Source organism: Carcharhinus amblyrhynchos, chromosome 10 (assembly GCF_965287045.1).
Source record: "Carcharhinus amblyrhynchos chromosome 10, sCarAmb.v2.hapA, whole genome shotgun sequence".
Lineage (NCBI taxonomy): Eukaryota > Metazoa > Chordata > Chondrichthyes > Carcharhiniformes > Carcharhinidae > Carcharhinus > Carcharhinus amblyrhynchos.
In genome coordinates, this window is record NC_137333.1 from 37,826,047 (window position 1) to 37,843,990 (window position 17,944).

The 17,944-nt window shown below is 40.2% G+C and overlaps 1 protein-coding gene across 1 annotated transcript in view; it reads right to left on the minus strand.

Moving 5' to 3' along the window:
• cnmd (chondromodulin) overlaps window positions 1-17,944 on the minus strand; it is a 54,498-nt gene that overhangs the window by 22,522 nt on the left and 14,032 nt on the right. Inside the window, exons 3-4 of the mRNA XM_080197871.1 lie at window positions 14,619-14,759; window positions 13,177-13,290 (exon numbers count right to left, since the gene is read on the minus strand). Coding sequence (XP_080053997.1) covers window positions 13,177-13,290; window positions 14,619-14,759 — 255 coding nt within the window. The remainder of the gene's footprint in view (window positions 1-13,176; window positions 13,291-14,618; window positions 14,760-17,944) is intronic.

The following is a 17,944-nucleotide window of genomic DNA, read 5'->3' on the forward strand; positions in this document are numbered from 1 at the left end:
TTAAAATGGTTCTTCTAGAAGTGTCTGAATTTACACCCATGTTACCACATGATGGCACTGTTGACACAATAGTGCTTTATGCATGGGTTCATTTGTGGATGTGAATAGAGTGGAATAATCATCAAACTCCTACAAACCTCCTGCAGTACTTCAGAGACAGGCTCATACTGAAGTTATTGCAGATATCATTCCTTCATGGTTACACAAGTGTATATCCATTGTGCAGAAAGAGCAAACTTCCACCTCTTGTTAATCTACCTCTTCAAGGCAAATTCTCTGATCTAATTGATTGATGAGAGGTTTCTGAGTATTTCCCTTACGGCATTCTTGAAAAGGGAATTGGTAGAACATCTTGTGAAAAGGGCACCTTGTATTGCTCAGACAGGCATACAGACATGCCTTGCTATTGCTTAAAGGTCTTGTACTCGAATATCCAGAAGTACAATTGTTAGCTGCTGGTAAATTATTTGGTAATCTTGTGTAAACAAAATTTAAGTAAAGATAGCAATATCAGAACTTGTTTTTCCCAAATTTTTTCAAATACATTTCACATACAATAAATGTTAAGATATATTAAGATGGAACCTCTTCTATATATTTATGTACAAATGTAACTGCATCAAATATTAACGTTCAGCAGTAGGCTTGAAGATTTATTTATATACTCCTATGGTTAAGGACTAAGACTATCCAATTAAAATGACAGAAGAATCTAGAGAATTAACAACTTATTGAAATTAATGTTTCTTGGAATAGGTGAAAAGGTTAGAGCTGCCACGAAGCATCAGCTTTTTGTTGTTCTCTTAGCTTATTAATGAAGGGCCATTAAGTATATTGTAAAAACCTTGTACAGCCTACACTGAAAATCTACAGCAAGCATTTGAAGGATAAAGGAACAATTCATAAATTACCATAATTTCATATCAATATGGTTTAAAATTGTACACCTTGGAGTATGGTCATGCCATCAGTCAAACCTTAGATATCTATGGTAACAGCAGTATTGTCTTTGGTTATTATTCCTCACTGTCCTCTCTCTCCTTCTAGATAGATGCTTGCATTTATTTTGAACCTACAATTAATTAAAACTGGTGCTTGGTGGTAATACTCGGCAGAATGTCAGGTTTAATCTATCAGATTTATTTAATAAACATTTGATTATGAAATGACCACTTGCATAGTCAATCACTGCGCCTCATCGTGCTGATTCTCAGGAGATTCAGCTCATTCCTTATGTTGCAATTTTCCAGAATGGAGAATTCTACCTCCTTTCACCAAATCTACAACTGAACAAAAGCAAAACACTGCAGATGCTGCAAATCTGTATTGAAAACAGAAAATGTTGCAAATGCTCAACAGCTGAGGCAGCCTCTGCGGGGAGAGAGTTAACATTTCTGGTCAATAATCTTTCATCGATTGGAAACTGTTTCTCTCCTGAGATATTGCCTGACCTGTTGAGTATCTCCAGCATCTTCTACTTTTACTACTTTTGGACAGGTTCATTCATGCTTCAGAAATCAAAGGGCCACTTCTATGCTTTTGTTCTTTTACTAGATGCTCTGAAATTTTCCAGCCCTGCCACTGCGAGGAATGTTAAGTGGTCTATTGACTTTCGGTTGGAATGGAAAATCCTGATGGAAGGCGGGACTGGACAATGCCACCCTCTATTCCTCCTTAATTTATTGAGTCTCTGGGATTATTCATTGGCCTCCTTCAGTTATTTTGGGATCCTTGCCATATTCACTTCCCTTCAAACATTGGGATACTTAATGCTGAGAGGAATGTTATTAAAATTAGTCCATGTTTTTAACTGCTTTATTATGTGACTCACTTGTAGTTCATATTAAGCTGGACATTTTTTCAGCATCCTTCTCCTGATATGTACCTCAGTTTTAGTGGCCTTTCCTAAAAAACAATTCTGCTGTCAGAAAGTGAAATTCCTACTGTTCTCATCCTGCTCTAGGGATCTGCAAGTAATGCTCACACCTACAAAACAGATGTGAAAACGGACAGCACTTGCTGGTTGACTTCAGTGGTCAGCATTCTTTACAAATTTTAACATAATGACCAAGAACCAAAATATAGGAATAGGTTTCACAGGTGTTGTCCTCTTTGAAAATTCACTGCCTTTTATCAAAAAATTGTCATTGTTATTTTTGATGTTTTAAATTTGCGTCTTCATTTAATTTGTTCTTTCATAGATGTGGGCATTGCTGGCAAGACCAGCAGTTGTTGCCCATCCCCAATCGCCCTTGTCTGAGTGGTTTTCCACACCATTTCAGAGGACAAGTAAGAGTCGGCCACATTGCTGTGGCTTTGCAGTGACATGGAGGCCAGACTGGATAAGGGTGGCAGATTTCCTTCCCTAAAGGATATCTGTGAACGAGATAGTTTTTTTTAACAACAATCAACAATGGTTTCATGATCACCATTATTGAGGCTAACTTTACAACTCCAAGTTATTAATCAAATTCAAACTTAATTTGATTTTAAATGACATTGAACTGTAAGCTCAGAATTTGACACCTCAGCCCTGTGAGCGCAGAGATGGCAGGCAGCTTGGGAGTAAAATCAGGTGGCATTGCAGGGAAACTGCCCCTGTGGCCTACCTGTCTTTCATTTAATTTTACCAACAGCAGGATAGATCTTGGGTGACCTGTCCATCCTTGGGCCAACTGAAAACCTTAAGTCAACAATTAATGGCTGCTTAGGGCCTCCTCCCTTGCCAACAATTTATTAGCGATGAGGAATGCCTATGCCAAGTGGTGAGGTTGTCAGGTGAAATCTGGTAGCCTGGTTGTGGAGTCAAAGGTTGGGGAAGAGGTCCTTCCTGTTGAAGCATCCTGTGTCCAATGGTGACCACCTGCCACTCCTCCCCCTACACAGCAACAACAGTGATCACCATCCCAAATCCCCTTTTTTGCTCCAATTCTAGGTACCTGATTGCTCCTCACTCCTTTCGTTGGTGCCTCTTAAACTGGCCCTGGTGAAACCAACCCCTCATCCTGCTACTCACTGGGGACAGACTACAGGTCTCAGCAGTCAGTCACCTCCTCCTGGTGACCTCCTGGGTCAGGGCAGCCAGTCCCAGAGGTGGGACATCCTCCCGGATCCATTCAGGCGATTCAGTTAATGAGGAGGTTTACAGCATGGAAACAGGCACTTCAGCCCGACTTTTCCATGCCGAGCAAGGGATGTCCACTGCCACTCTGCCTGTGATCAGTGAAGGGGAAGGGGAGATCCTCTGCCACTCTACCTGAGATCAGTAGGAGCGAAGGGGGAGGGGGCTGCGATCGGTTTGGGTGGCAGGGTGATGGGGGGATAAGAGGGTCAGTATTGTTGTGGGGGTGGGGCAATGTCCGTGAGGGCCAGTGGGATGCATTATCCAGCCTGGGAGGGATGTGGCAGGGGAGCCACATTCTATCATTTTTTTTCTGTGCAGGCACAGTTGGAGGCGCCGATCAGAGCTACAAGGTTTCAGGCACATTAAGCCCTGCCCACAGACTTGTGTGGCGCGATTCGGAATCGCTGATATTTTTGCAAGCTGAGTGCGTGGGGGGAGCCTGAAAATGGGTCTAAAAGTCAGATCTGAAACACTCCCAGTTTCAAGTCTGCCCAGAACATAGAATCAAAATGGTAAAATGATTCTTTTGAAAAATTCCAGCCACCATTCATTGTTGAGTCTTTACTTTCTATTACAAGTTGTTATGATACTCCATTATTCAACGGATTTCTGAATGGATTTTCAGAAGGAGCATCTTCAGGAGAAGTGAACATTCTTATCTTGCTGTTCTGCAAATTATTTCTGTTCGAGTAGTCAGAAGTATCAATAATAATAAGAAACCAGTCTTTAGCATTGTGGCATAGAAGTCCCTGCGCCATCCCTCCAGCTCCAATCTCTTCTTTCCCATTTTCTCTGAGCCTTTCTATGAAGTAGCTATGGTAATACATAACATTTCCTCAAAAAGACATAACTCTGAACTGAAAGGTTAGAGCTGGAGGTGTGGTTAGGGATTCTAATGCCACAATGCTGAAGACAGGTTATTATTATTATTGAGACTTCTGACTAATTGAACAGAAATATTTTTAAGATGTAAGACACTGAGTTGGATTAGTAATGACAGGCCAAATATATCGCAGAGTTTCACATTACTGAACTCAGCTTAAAATGGGTATTATACTCTATGCTCTTTTGGCATGGAACTTACATTGAGGAAGGCCAGCAAGAGTGGGAGAGAAAGGGCTTCTAAAGAGGTCAGCTTACATCATTTATACAGGTATACATTTATACTATCCTCCTGCTATTCTGCCCATCGAATATACTATTTTGGCACCATCATGTGGTGTTGATTGAAGGTCTGTGTTTCAGGGGAAAAAGGTTTAGCAGAGAAGCAATTCTTGTACACCACTAGCAGATCAACATTACCAGTGGCTGTTAGAATTGGCATAGCCTCAAACTGTAAGCAACCAACTCTTTCCAAACTTATACTGATGTGAGCCAGTACTCTCTGCATAGGGATTGAAGTGGGTGGAATTCAGATTTAGTAGAGTTATCATCATCTTCACTGAGTTCAGGATGGCTTTCTGACTGGAGAGGGTCATTAATTGCACACATTTGAATTTGTGCACAATGGCGTGATATCCATGAACTGAAAGGGTTTTTTACTCTGTACAGTTGGTCTGACACCCTAACTCTAGAATCATGCAGGTCAATTACTGCTTCTCCGGCAACTCCCATCCCAGTTTATGACAATTGCCTATCCCAGCCCTATTTTAAAGCATTAGGCTGACAGCAAGGATGGCATTTGATTCCGATTTCTCAATATATCAGAGAACACATTGCAGTACAGACTCCTGGGGCCCCAAAATCATTATGCTGCTGCATAACTCTGCTCTGTAAAACCCACCAACTCAACACCTGTCACTAGTCAGTGCTGTGAAAGCTGAACCCTTAGCTGCTGTAACAGAGGCAGAAATCATGGTGGACTTCCAGTGACTATCTTGCCATTTCAGAAGGTTTCAATATTTGCTCCACCCTGCCCTCATACTGTGACTTACTCTGTGCACTCTCCACAATCACTTGTGGTGTACTGGTTGCTTGATTCTGCTCACAGATTTCTGCTGTTGTATTAGCTATTTAGCCTCACTCACTCTCTGCCACAATGGCAGTTGAGCAGGGATGCTTGCTGGGCTGGATGTGTTGTCTTGACAGACAGGCATGATCCTTTCCTACTGCATCAATTTCTTTGCTGGGCACGTGTTTTTTGGCATTGTTGTATATCAGAATTGAACTTTGGACAACTATAAGGTCTGCGAATCTCTGCCTATTATGTTTGAAATTTGATATTGAGACGAATGATAAACCACAAGAACAATGGTAGTAAACTAACTGGAACAGTTTATTAACACATCTTTATCCTGGCACAGTCAGCACAAGATAGACCAGGCAAGCTCTACCCAGGGTGGTCACCTGACCTGCCTTCTTAAATGGGCATGCACCAACATACATATCACTGCCTCAAGGATGTCTCTTGCCAATCTCCTGGCATGTTGGTGATGGTTAAAGACCATCTTTTAGGTCTGCACCCCAGGTCCTTATAGCATATTTGTGGTTGCTGACAAAAGACACTCTCATTGTATTTATAACCTGTGTCACTGAGATCTCCATCACAGATGCTACAGGAATTATGTACTGTGGCAGATCTGCCACCGTACACTTCCATACTCATCTGGCTTTGCAGTGTATTTTGTGAGGAGATCAATGATTCATACAGATAATTCTGTTTCAAAGTAGCACTATCAAAAACATGCTATATTGTCATTCACTCTCTTCCCTTTAGTGGAACCTTTTGCACAAATTGGCTCATGTGTTTGCTTATATAACACTGACTGCATTTCAAAGGTAATGCATCAATTCTAAGGTGCTCTGGGATGTCCGGAGGATGCGATAAACATAATATAAATGCAAGTTTATTCTTTCCTTTCACAGAGATGTGAAGGTACTGTGAGATGCTAGCATGCTTAAGGATACAGTGCATGAAAGGAGCCTGTTTTCCATTCTGAATAAAACATCAAAATTTGGTCTCAAATGAACATTTTCAAGCAACTCTTCAACTGACCTAATGCTCTCTGTGTAGCTACTAAAATTAAGCAATACAATATTGCATGGCATGAACATTATAGAAATGTGCTTACCATGAGTTTTGAGAAAGGTTTCAACTTCACTTTTTGAAGTTTATTTATTAGTGACACAAATAGGCTTACATTAACACTGCAATGAAGTTACTGTGAAAATCCCTAGTTGTCACACTCTGGCGCCTGTTCGGGTACACTGAGGGAGAACTTAGCATGGTCAATGCACCTAACAGCACGTCTTTTGGACTGTGGGAGGAAACTGGAGCATCTGGAGGAAACCCACGCAGACACGAGGAGAATGTGCAGACTCCACACAGACAGTGACCAAGCTGGAAATCAAACCCAGGTCCCTGACGCTGTGAGGTAGCAGTGCTACGCCACCCCATGCTCCTTCAGCCGTCTCAAGTGTAGTTTCGCCAGAAGGCATGAGGAGCTTCAGACATACAGCACTAATACATGTGTGATACTGATTTGACAATTTTACACCATTTTATCTTGCAGGCAGGTGTAACATTGCAAGAGATTGCAGACACACACAACTGCAACAGCATCAAACACCTGCATAAACTCAGCAGTAAAGCACACACTCAGACCTTACGATTAATATTTCTTGTGTGAAAGCCCTTTCAGAATTGCTACTTGGTGCATTGCTTTGCAGGAGTACTTGGCAATTCTAAGCACAACATATATTATAAGTGTCTCAATTTATATAAAACCTTCCTTCAGTTAGTTCTACCATGAATCTGGGTGACTTATTATAGCTTAGTACTTTACAGCATGACCAAATGAAATATTTAGTAGGGCTGACTTCCTGCAAGTTTACTTGCAGCAAGTGCTTGTCACGCATAACAATATTATTGGTTTGCCTTGGCTTCTGAGTCCCTTGAAGGAAGAGTGAAGACTGTGCTTCAGAATGTTAAATTTGAGGGTTATGAATGTCAATGGTATGAAGCTCCATATAAATTAGATGAAGCTTCTGACCTCTCTCAATTTTTTTTTACCTGCTGTTTCACATCTAGATTCTCTACAGGGCAGGCTCAGCCTCTCTGGATTGGAAGGTAGATCTTGATTGACAATCTTTTCTCTGTTGCTGTCCAAATTGTTCAGTGAGTAAACTCGGGATATTGCACTAATTTTTACCTAACTATTAGATAACTAGAATTCACTGATTTAACATTTGAAAAGAGCATCTCTGCTTATATCTAAATCACAATTTGTAAAGGAATTTTAACCATGGATCTACTTACACTCAAGTCGTAACTACATTTCATGCATATGTATTGATGTGCATGTTACTTTGGTCCAATTTGCATTTTGCCTGTATTATTGCCACTTTCAAATTTGGGGTCAGGCATAAGTCTCTGTGGTATATTTTGATTACTCATCCTATCCTGGCTCTGCAGTAGGTTTTGCATGGCTTGTATATTTTAAATATTCACCTCCTTAAGATTTCTAATTTTTTATTTTATATCATAGAATCCCAGCAGTGCAGAAGAAGGTATTTGGCCCATCGAGCCTGCACTGACAACAACAATCCCATCCAGGCCGTATCCCCAAAACCCCAAGTATTTGTCTTGCTAATCCCCACAACATCATGGGGCCATTTACCATGGCCAATCCAGCTAACCTGCACATCTTTAGACTGTGGGAGGATTCCGGAGCACTTGGAGTAAATTCCGCAGACACAGAGAGAGCATGCAAACTCCACACAGTTACCCAAGGCCAGAATTGAACCCGGGACCCTAGCACGGTGAGGCATCATTGTTAACATAATAGGCAAGGACTTGTTCTTCTTAAATATGTCACTTCCTTTGAGTTGAGTTGCATGCCCCATTTTTACAGGTCAGGTGACATTCATTGTGAAGGTGCACACATGGATCAACACCTCTTTGGTGAGATATTTGAGGGAAAATGAACTGAAATTATGGGCGGAATCGTCTGCTCTTCCTGGTGGTGAGCTTGGATTTAGAAAGGGTACTTATTTAGATGGTGTAGTGGCAAATCTGAATCTCACTGCCATTCTGCCTCCACAAGAATTAAGTTCTGGGTATGGTCCACGGTAGACAATTGAGGCCTCTCAGTACACAATTAATGACCACTTACGCCTCAGTCCACTGCTGCTGGGATTAACTTGGGCTGGCTTGCCACCTTGCAGTGTGCAGAATACATTAATCTGTCCCTTTATTGCTTGCCACCTCAAGGGGTGGGAGTGGGGCTCCCAATAAAACATAATTAATGCCTAAGGAGGGGGCCGAACATCAGGAAATGGCTTGGGGCATGGGCGGGGGGGGGGGGGTGGGGGGGGGGGACGGCTGCGGTGGCAGGAAGCTGAGAACCATTACCTGCCCTTGCTGATGACTACCTTTCCCATGACCCCTCACCCTGCAAAAAAAAAGGGCCCACATTACTTTCCTGGGTTCTCCACAATCCCGAGACTCCCAGATGTCTCTACCCAGCAGCAGCCATAGCCTCCTCATAGGGTGCTGCTAAGTGCCATCACTGCTGCCCTCTGACTAGTCAGTAGCTCGTACCAGGCAGAACTTCTGCTCCCTGGGCCTTGTTTCTAGGGGAAAGCCCAGTAAACCTTGCCACTGCCTAATTAGCATGTAGTTTCCTGGAAAAGAGGCATGACAAGCCTCCCAACAGCTCTTCAACCGATAGATGAGACCCCAGATGTCGCAACAAGATTGCAACCTGAATTTCAGTAAGCAGACAATATGAGTAAGGAAACTGTCAAGAAAATACACTTTTGCAAGTCCAATAATCCTTTCTGAATTTGTGGGACCAGCTCCCAGCTGGGGAATATTCTAATAATCTCTCCCACGTAGGTGTCAAGATACATTTGCTTAGTATTTATGATGGCTTGCATATTTCTTTCCTGGATTAAATCATCTCCCCTAATGGGATAAAAACAATGCAGTCAATTATTGATAACTTTGGATGAACTGAGTTGTCACGCTTAAATTCTGCCTAGCTAATCAGTGTGCTCTACTGGGGGTGTACATCACATGTAAGCCATTCTGTAATAGATTAAAAATTGTAAGCAAGGCTTTTGAGAAAACTACAGCAATCATGGTCCTACCTTGGCTTCAGTACAGAGAGGGGTAGAAAGTTCAATAACGGTGAAGAATGTCCAGAGGAAGGGCTCCAACAATATGACACTAAAGGATGGAGCAGGATAGCAATGGAAGATTTGTGGAAGTCTCCTCACCTTCCACTGCAATGCAGGAAGTCTCCTACACTGATGTACCTTTAATCATATGCTTGTCTTGTCCCTGTAGTCACTCATCAATCACAAAAATGTACATATTGACACATATAGATGAATGTACTTTCTTGACCATCATTGAAGTAATTTTTGTTTCTCAGTTTTATTAGCTAACATTCCCAACTATATCTAAGTATCCATTTTACAAATTTAGAATTTGCCGTGCTGGCTACCCTCCACCCAAACTAAGAGGTTTACATGTCATAAAGTTTGGGATGTGCCAAAAGTGCCTAATATCTAACCTTACAATATCATAAAGCAAGAATGTAATAACATGAATTTCTTGTGACTTGAATTGGATATTGTGGGTGGGAATTTTGGTCCCGCTCCAAAACTAGAAATTCCTGTCCAAAGTCAACAAACCTTTCAATGGTCCATCAAATGTTCTGTACTGCCTGCGATGATTCCTGCAGTAGGTGGGTGTGACGTTAATGTACCTTTAAGACACTTTTTTTCTAAATCATGTTTTCTGCAGTTGTAAGCGGGCCTTCTTGGGTCAGTTTTTTTTTATTATTATGGCACCAGTTTGATTGGAGATGTCCCTTTATTGCTGCTTACATGTAATTTTTACTGGGATGTTTATGATTCTGCATTGTTGGAAGAAAAAAAACTGGTTGGCAGGTCAGGCGACAGTAGTTCTTTCGTTTCAGTTTGAGCTGCTGTTTAGTTTTGAGTTTTAGTTTTGGAAGTGGTATCAAACTGAAAAGAAGTCTCTCTCTCCCTGGGTATTGGAAATTCTGCTGGTAATCTGAAAACAAGGTCCTGCCTTTCTGAATGGGGGGAATCTGCTGTTGTGGCTTGCCTAGAGTCCCTGGTGTTCTGGGAAGCTGTTCTAACTTCAAAATGTTTTGAGTCTATCCAGAGAACTGCACAGTTCATCCAAACGACAATTCCAGTATCACATGAGCATTAGTCTGAGCTGTATTAAATCTGTTTGAAGGATCATGTTTATGGGATCGGTGGGACAGCTCCTACATTTGTTAAGGATTATACATTATCGTGGTTGCTTTGGTGTTGCTTGTAATTGATAGAAGTTATTGCTAATATTCCTACTGTACATGCTAACTATAATTCTTAAATAAACTTTCTTTGATAAAAGCTCCCTAGTGGCTCATTTGAATCATTCCTGAAATGAAAGCTATCATGCCTATCCTGGCCAAATTCAAGATGAAAAATTTATGATCCAGGCAGGCTCCATAAAACACTTTGGAGTTTCTGACTTGAACCATAACAGCGGGAGTGAAGAATTTACCCCATCTCTGTTTTGTAAGTGCCCTCAAATATTTCTACAGCCTTTTTCAGAGGTGGACTGAGAAACACTTGCCAAAATGAGGCCAGCAACAAATCATTAAGCTGTTTTATTTCACAGTCCCAGGTTTCAAATGCTGCACAACTGCTCGAGGCTACTAGTGTTTTGGCCAAGTGTGGCCAACTTGACATCTTATAATTCAGATAAACCCATCAATTTTACTGAAATACATTTTTTTCTTTAATATTTTCCATGCCATTTGTTTGGAATTTCTTTTCAATATCTCCAATCCAGACCATGGAACACTGAGTTGACACTATGTCAAACATGATGATCAGAGAACTTTGCAAGAATACAACCAATGTATCCACAATCTTTGATAGGTTTCCCAAACTACATATCTTTTCCTCTATAAATGGAGTGCAGTAGGATATCATAGAGTGCATGTTGGGCACAAAGATTGGTCCTCTCAATCTTTTATTATTTGTATTAAAAAAGTTGATTTGAGATAGGAGTCTGGGTTTTCACCACTAAGGTGGGTAGCAAGGGTCAGGAAGATTCCTAGTTTTGTGCCCCCACAAAGTACCTGCAAAGTTGGGATTTTCTCTGGGTGGATGTGGATTGCATCAAGCCACCTGAATCAGGAAAGAGGTCAAAGGCAGCCACAAGGCCTGCCAAGGTTTGAGGTGGACTGTTTAAATGGCCTAGATCAGAGCTGCGGGACTTTTTTCCAGTTATAAAGAAAATGTTTTGGCTCCTTAGGCCTCACCCCTCAAACCCACCTCACCCCCAAACACCCTTCATTGTCCTTCATGCCCCCAGGTCAAACATGGCACTTCCATGCCCACTGACCCACTACACACTATATGGCAAACACTTAACCCAAAAGTGACATAGCATTTTTAAAAAATCTTTTAAAATACCTAATACACTCATCGTCATCCATGTTAAAAAGATCTTTTACTTCATGGCCATGAAACTGTCAATCATCCAAACCTTTTGCAGTATCAATAAGAGAAACTAAAAGCACTTAAAGTCTCTTACCGTTATATAAGTAAACATTGTGTAATTGGTAGCAGAGATAACACAGGTCAGAAAGCCAGATGTTTTCCCTGGGGTTTTGGTGTTTCAACAGAGTAATGGATTTCCGGGATCTCAGCCAAGAATGCATAATGAGGCTTGTTGCTTTTCTTAGATTAAATTAACTGTTTTGTCCTTTATCTCCTTTGTTGTGAAAGTAACCTTTGTGCTTTCTGGTAGTTTAAAACAATGTCCTTCAGTCCTTTTGATACAGGGCCAGAGCTTGGAGCCCCATACTGAGCAGGGACATCCTTTTGAGCACTGACACCATCACAGTGAGAGCTTTGTTCTTTTGACAATGTTAACATAGTTTGAAGAAATTTCTACCTGGTTACTTGAAGGACTTAGGCATCCATTTTCATGCTTATAAAGATACTAAAATTGGTTATTCTAGTTGTAGGTTGATACAGCAATCCAATATACTACCATAATAAGTTATGATGCTGCATGTCAGAGATATAGCAGCAATCCTGGATAACTGTCCAAACTACTCTGAAGCCCCACAGGCCAGGTACTCACATCTGCAGTTCTTTAAAACTTGTCATTTATTTTAAGAAAGCACGTTAAAATTTCAATTAAAATTTTAATTGAACATAGTCCCTCAACTTCCACTTTTTTCCAAAGTCCTTAGCTGTCAGATTACAACGTGCATGGTCAAAAATTAAAGTCGAATTTAACATCACATTCTTGAGATTAAAGCATGTCTGGCGTTCTCATTATTTCAATTTTTTGACCCACTGCAGACATTATTTAAAGGGCCGCTTCTTTCCCTGTCTCACCTGAACCTAATTTGCATATCAGTAATTCTGCTAATTAGCCCAGGTGGGCTGGGGCTTCTAATAATAGATAGGAAGGAAGGTGTAATGTATCATTGCTGCTCACTTAAAATAGACTAATTGCTAGGCTGACATATGCAAATTGTTCTGTTTTTAATAAGGCCGTGACAAATATTAAAGACTTCTGCATTGAATTTGTCCTTTATGCTCTTAGTAATTACTTTGTCTGCTACTTTAGCAGACGGATTTACCTATTTGTTTTAGTTCTGCAATGCGAATTCAACCCTTTTATTTGTGCATGCAGCTCTTCCCTTTTTCTTGCCTTCCCACTGGGACAGTAGGTGCACAGATTTCAGATGCTTTTTCTCAGCTGTCCAATCGTATGAATTTCACAGTATCTGGGCAACTAGGCCAGATTCCCTTGTGAATCTGAATGTCATACTCAAGGGGAAAATCTTGCCCTGCAGCAAACTGCAGCTCCTGTTGATTGACATAGCAGAGGTCTGGAGAAATTAAGGGCCTGCAAATTATGTATCCACTCGACTGAAAGATACTGCAAGCCCCAGTTCCAAATAGCATTAATATATATATTTTCTCCATTTGAAGTTTACATTACCTGGTTTGTACGGTTCTAAAACCATTAGAAATTAAAAAGATGTAACACCTACAAGCTCAAATGAAATTTCTTCAGTTTTCAGGGTCTCGATATCCGGCAGGTGTGCTTTAGCTTGAGCTTTGATGTAGCACTTCTCTCCTCCAGCAAAGTGAATTCCTGTTATTCCCTGTAACATAGAAATGAGCTAATCTTAGACAATCCATAAGTACGTCTGTATTTCATCTCTGGTTGCGACAAATCAACAAAAATTCTACATTTACAAATAGTTACTTTTGTTCTGCTGCCACCAACTAAGTAGCCACGGCTCAGCAGTAGTGCTCCAAGTCAGAAGGTTGGAGGTTCAAACCCCACTCCAGACACTGGAATGCATATGAGCGCAGTACTGAGGATGGGATCTTAAATCCAGGCCCCATCTGCCATTCAGCTGGATGCAAAGAAACATACCAAGGTATTGGAAGAAGAGAAGGAGACTGCTCCCTGGCAACATAGCCAACCTTCTCCCTTTAGTTAAAGTCACTGAAAGTGATTATCTAATCATGACTATAATACAGCTTGTGCACAGAATTTGGCTGGCAAGCTTCCTATATTACAACAGCATTCCAAAAGCATCTCATTGTATGTAAAGGCACCTAGGAGCATCCTGAATTCATGTAAAAATGCAATTCTTGTGCATTTTTTTAGTTAGGATCTATTTGGCTCTTCCCAATACACCTTACAATGTATGAAAGACCCACATTCATCTGGGCTGACCACATGGAAGAGTTCTAAGCAAAGTAATCAGGAAACAGGTCCAAAACTTTTTTTAAACAGAATTACAAGGCGCTGATTTTCATTCAGTTTATTCAGTGAAAAACATACAGTAAACAGGTGAACTTGTCATTAATGTCAAAGGCACACCAGATTTGGACTCAAAATGGGAAACTAGAATTCCTGCCCAGAGCAAGAAGGAAGCTTAATTAGTGTATTACAATTGTGGTCTTATCCCAATTGTAGGATCACCATGCAGGTAACAGTAAGCAGAATGTGTGCCATGCAGGGTCTGCTCACTGGATGAAAAAAAAAGCCAAACCATGCAGTTCCTAAAGAAAATGCTGCGGGGAGCTCCATAATTGCCATAGAAACCATTGCATAACTAATTTGTGTGGGACCAGCAAAAGTGTGAATGTTCCTGCCAGCCACACAAAAGCTTAGTCAACAGCTGCCATCGCTCTGTGGCTTACCCCACACACTTTCCTCCCAAGGATCACTTAGCCCTCCTTTAAAATCTTGTTTTCTGGCTCAGCTTCCTAATCAATGAACATTGATACTCCACCAAACAAATTCAAATGCTGCCTGATAATCAACATTATCTTATTCAAAAGCAAATAAGTGTCATTCCCAATGCACAATTACGATATTACTATTATTGACAATGTCCTTGTTAATAAGCCATGAACCGGAAGGTATTTAATAACAGGTTGTTCTTTTCAAGATTTAAAACACAGTTTGACTTACTGTCTTAAAATCATGAACTTCCACTGCCTCTTCACTGCCACTTCCAGTTCTGAATGTTTCAAGGTTGTTTTCAGTATCGATTTCCAGAGATCCATCTTTTACCTTTCCATTGATACTCATGCTGTAATGCATGTTGTATATCTGTAATCAAATGGACATTGTTATTGCTATCAGCAAATGGCTAAATATAAATGCAGTATTCAGGACAGCAAGGCAGGAAGCAAAAGAGGCTAATTTCCTTTTTAGCAGTTGAGCAAGCACAAAGGAAAATGAAGCGTGGCACTATGTACTGGTTGTCTCCAGAAGGTTTAGGGATTCTTTGGCACTCTTATGGATAGAGAAGACAATGAAGCACTCTGTGACCAACTGGGGCATTTGGGAAATCTCTTGATTTCCTGTGTAGCTAATTGGCTTTGGTCACTGCAGCGGAGCGCTTTCTTGATTTTGCTATACAGACTTCAGCTGGGCATTAGTTTACTTACAATTTCAAAAAAGGAAAATGTTCACAATTTACTGACTGAGACTTGCTCTAAGAGCTCTCTGAAATGGCTCTGAACCAGCTGCTATTTAGTGTACAAGAGCTACTTAGACTCCTTTAGTCTCCTTCGCTAAGTGTGTAAGGAAGCCCTCTATGCACTCCACAACTCCCACTAGATGCTAGATCAAAGCCCATCTAGGTGGTCAAATGACAAGCAAAAATCCAGATCCTACCAGTTAGACTTCTTTGATAAGTTAATAAGTAAAAATTGGATGTGCCAAACAAATTAAGAAGGCCCAACATTGTAAAGTATCTTTTAATGCAACATGGGATAAAGGCTAACCACTTAATTGTCACATTGACAGAGAGAAAGGCATGTATTATGGGCAATGCATTACATAAAGGTACTATTCATCATTCATCGGATTCTAGATTAGGTACGCTCAAATATTTTTTACTACTTGTTAAGCCGCCAACTGAATGGCCTCGGGTTTAATATATCAGCAATTTTGATGGAGCAAACATTAATGTAATTAATTCCTTTCTCTGCGTGCTACATTATCCACCTGTTTTAATTCATTGCAGTTCATCTGTAGCCATCATTTGTGCAAATGGTGACAGAACTGTACAGTTTCTCAGATGAAGTAGTAGACACTGGCAAGGCTGCCCGCTGCCATTTATCTAAACACAACATGTCAGAAAATGGCTATTCACACTGAAGAATAAGTGGGTGGGTGCCAGAGGTTGCGCAATGCCCTTGGAAAATCAACCAATTTCACTTAAGAGCACTGACATGCTGCCTTTGTAAAGAAAAGTGCCACATAAACTAGACCAGATGGCAATACATTCAGAAATTGAAGGAAAATGTATTAGCTAACTAAATCATTCAATCATTCCTCACATCAAAAGGTTAGTGCTGTACAAGGATTCAAATTCACTATTGTTCTGAAAACCATTATCCAGATTAATAATCAGGGCAGAATTCTTATTTTTATTTTTGAACATTCATTTAATGTAAAGATGTTCCTTACTATTGTAATCCCTTTCAAAGCATTTTTACAGTTAGAACATTTAGTGTGACATTCATCCAGTTCGTTGTGTTCTTCCAGGGTGTCGCAAGGTAATTACAGATGAACAAAGCCATTCACCCTCATTTTGTTTCACCCATTCCGCCGATCCCAATGACAGCTAACTGTATTATCCAATTATTTCTCAAGGATTCCAGGGTTGACTATTCTCTCTGGAACTTTATTCCACATGTTAACTGTTCTTTGAAGGAGATTTTAACTTTGTTCAATGTGTAAAAACGCAAGTGAATCAACTCCACTTACCTCTCTCCCAATTTTTATTTCCATTAATTTAAATGTAACACAGACTGCTAACTCACCATAACCCATTTTAAGATATAATACAAAGCCAACCTCTATCTCTTTGTATGATGAAAGTCTTTCTAATGTCTTTCTTAAAACTACCTATACTAATGTAAACCTGCGTCTCATTGTTCTATCCTTAAAGTAATATTTTAGATTAACATTTTCTGGGTACAGTTAAAACCTTCTATCCTGTTAATTTCACCACTTAGGCACCTTCCTTCAATCACTCCTTCCTTCACCTTCCACTTACTTCAATCATTCCTTGCAACCCAGCCTCTTACTCTGTGAATCAGCCTTATTTCAATATTGCCTCCAGCCCCAGAATATTTTCCCTTTAGAATGCAATATTCAATATGCAGCCTGACAAGATCATTATAACATTTGACCATTAGTTTTTCTAAATGATATTCTACCATTTTGCTAGGAAGTTCAATATCTTATTAGCTTTTTTGAATACAGTGTTAAATCAACTAAAATGTTTTGATCTCTTTCAATTTCACGTTTTGTTATTTTATCACTGTTTAAGCATGTTGATTTATATTTTTGTACTCATATGCATCAAATTTTATCTCCAATTGATCTGTCCACTGACAATATCTCGTCCACTCATTAGTCCCACTACCAACTCAGAGTGCCCCCATCCACTCTAACCCCATTCATCTCAACTTAACTAATGAATGCTCATTGTCACCTACTCTTCAGCTAGTTTCATATCCATATCTTGAATTCACACAATTAAGTCTGGTTAAAAGGACAATTTGAAAGCCATCATGCCACAGGGTTTACATAATTCACTTGAATAGATGTTTTCTCGAAGAATTCCTTGAAGGAATTGAGGGGGTTAATCAGGCAGAACCTCCATTTCCGAATACTGCGGTTACATGGCCTATTAGTGTACAGATGATGCTCAAATGTACTACTGATAATCCATTACTTAATATGAAATTAAAATTGGGTGTGTCAGATTTGAGTACCATTTTGAACACAGGAAGCCACTCAACTTATTTCTGACCTTCTGATACATTCAAAGTATCTAATAACTCCCTCATAATGATTATTAGTGTTCTCAAATCTCTTCTGTAGTTTCTTTCTATATTCTCTGGCAAATGCTATTGATCCCAGGAAATCTATTTGCTTTGAGCCTAATTAGCCTCTTTAGGTTTTTTATCTTATTCTTAATAAAGTATATGATTTTACTTGGGGTATATTTGTTTAGAGAGGCCATGCATTGCTATGTGAATATTTGGGGAAAGCAACCAATCAGAATATTTAATATTTTAGTTCAGTCTGAGTTTGAAATCCATTTCATTGTTTGCAGTTTTTACCGCAAGCTGTTGTCGTCCAGAAATATACATTTGAAAATTGCTATGCTTACTTCCGTTGCTATGGCATCCATCACCATTCTCCACCCTCAAACCTGTATTCTCTCTGATCAACTTCTCTGTAATTTCATGCATCCATTACAGAGAGAGACT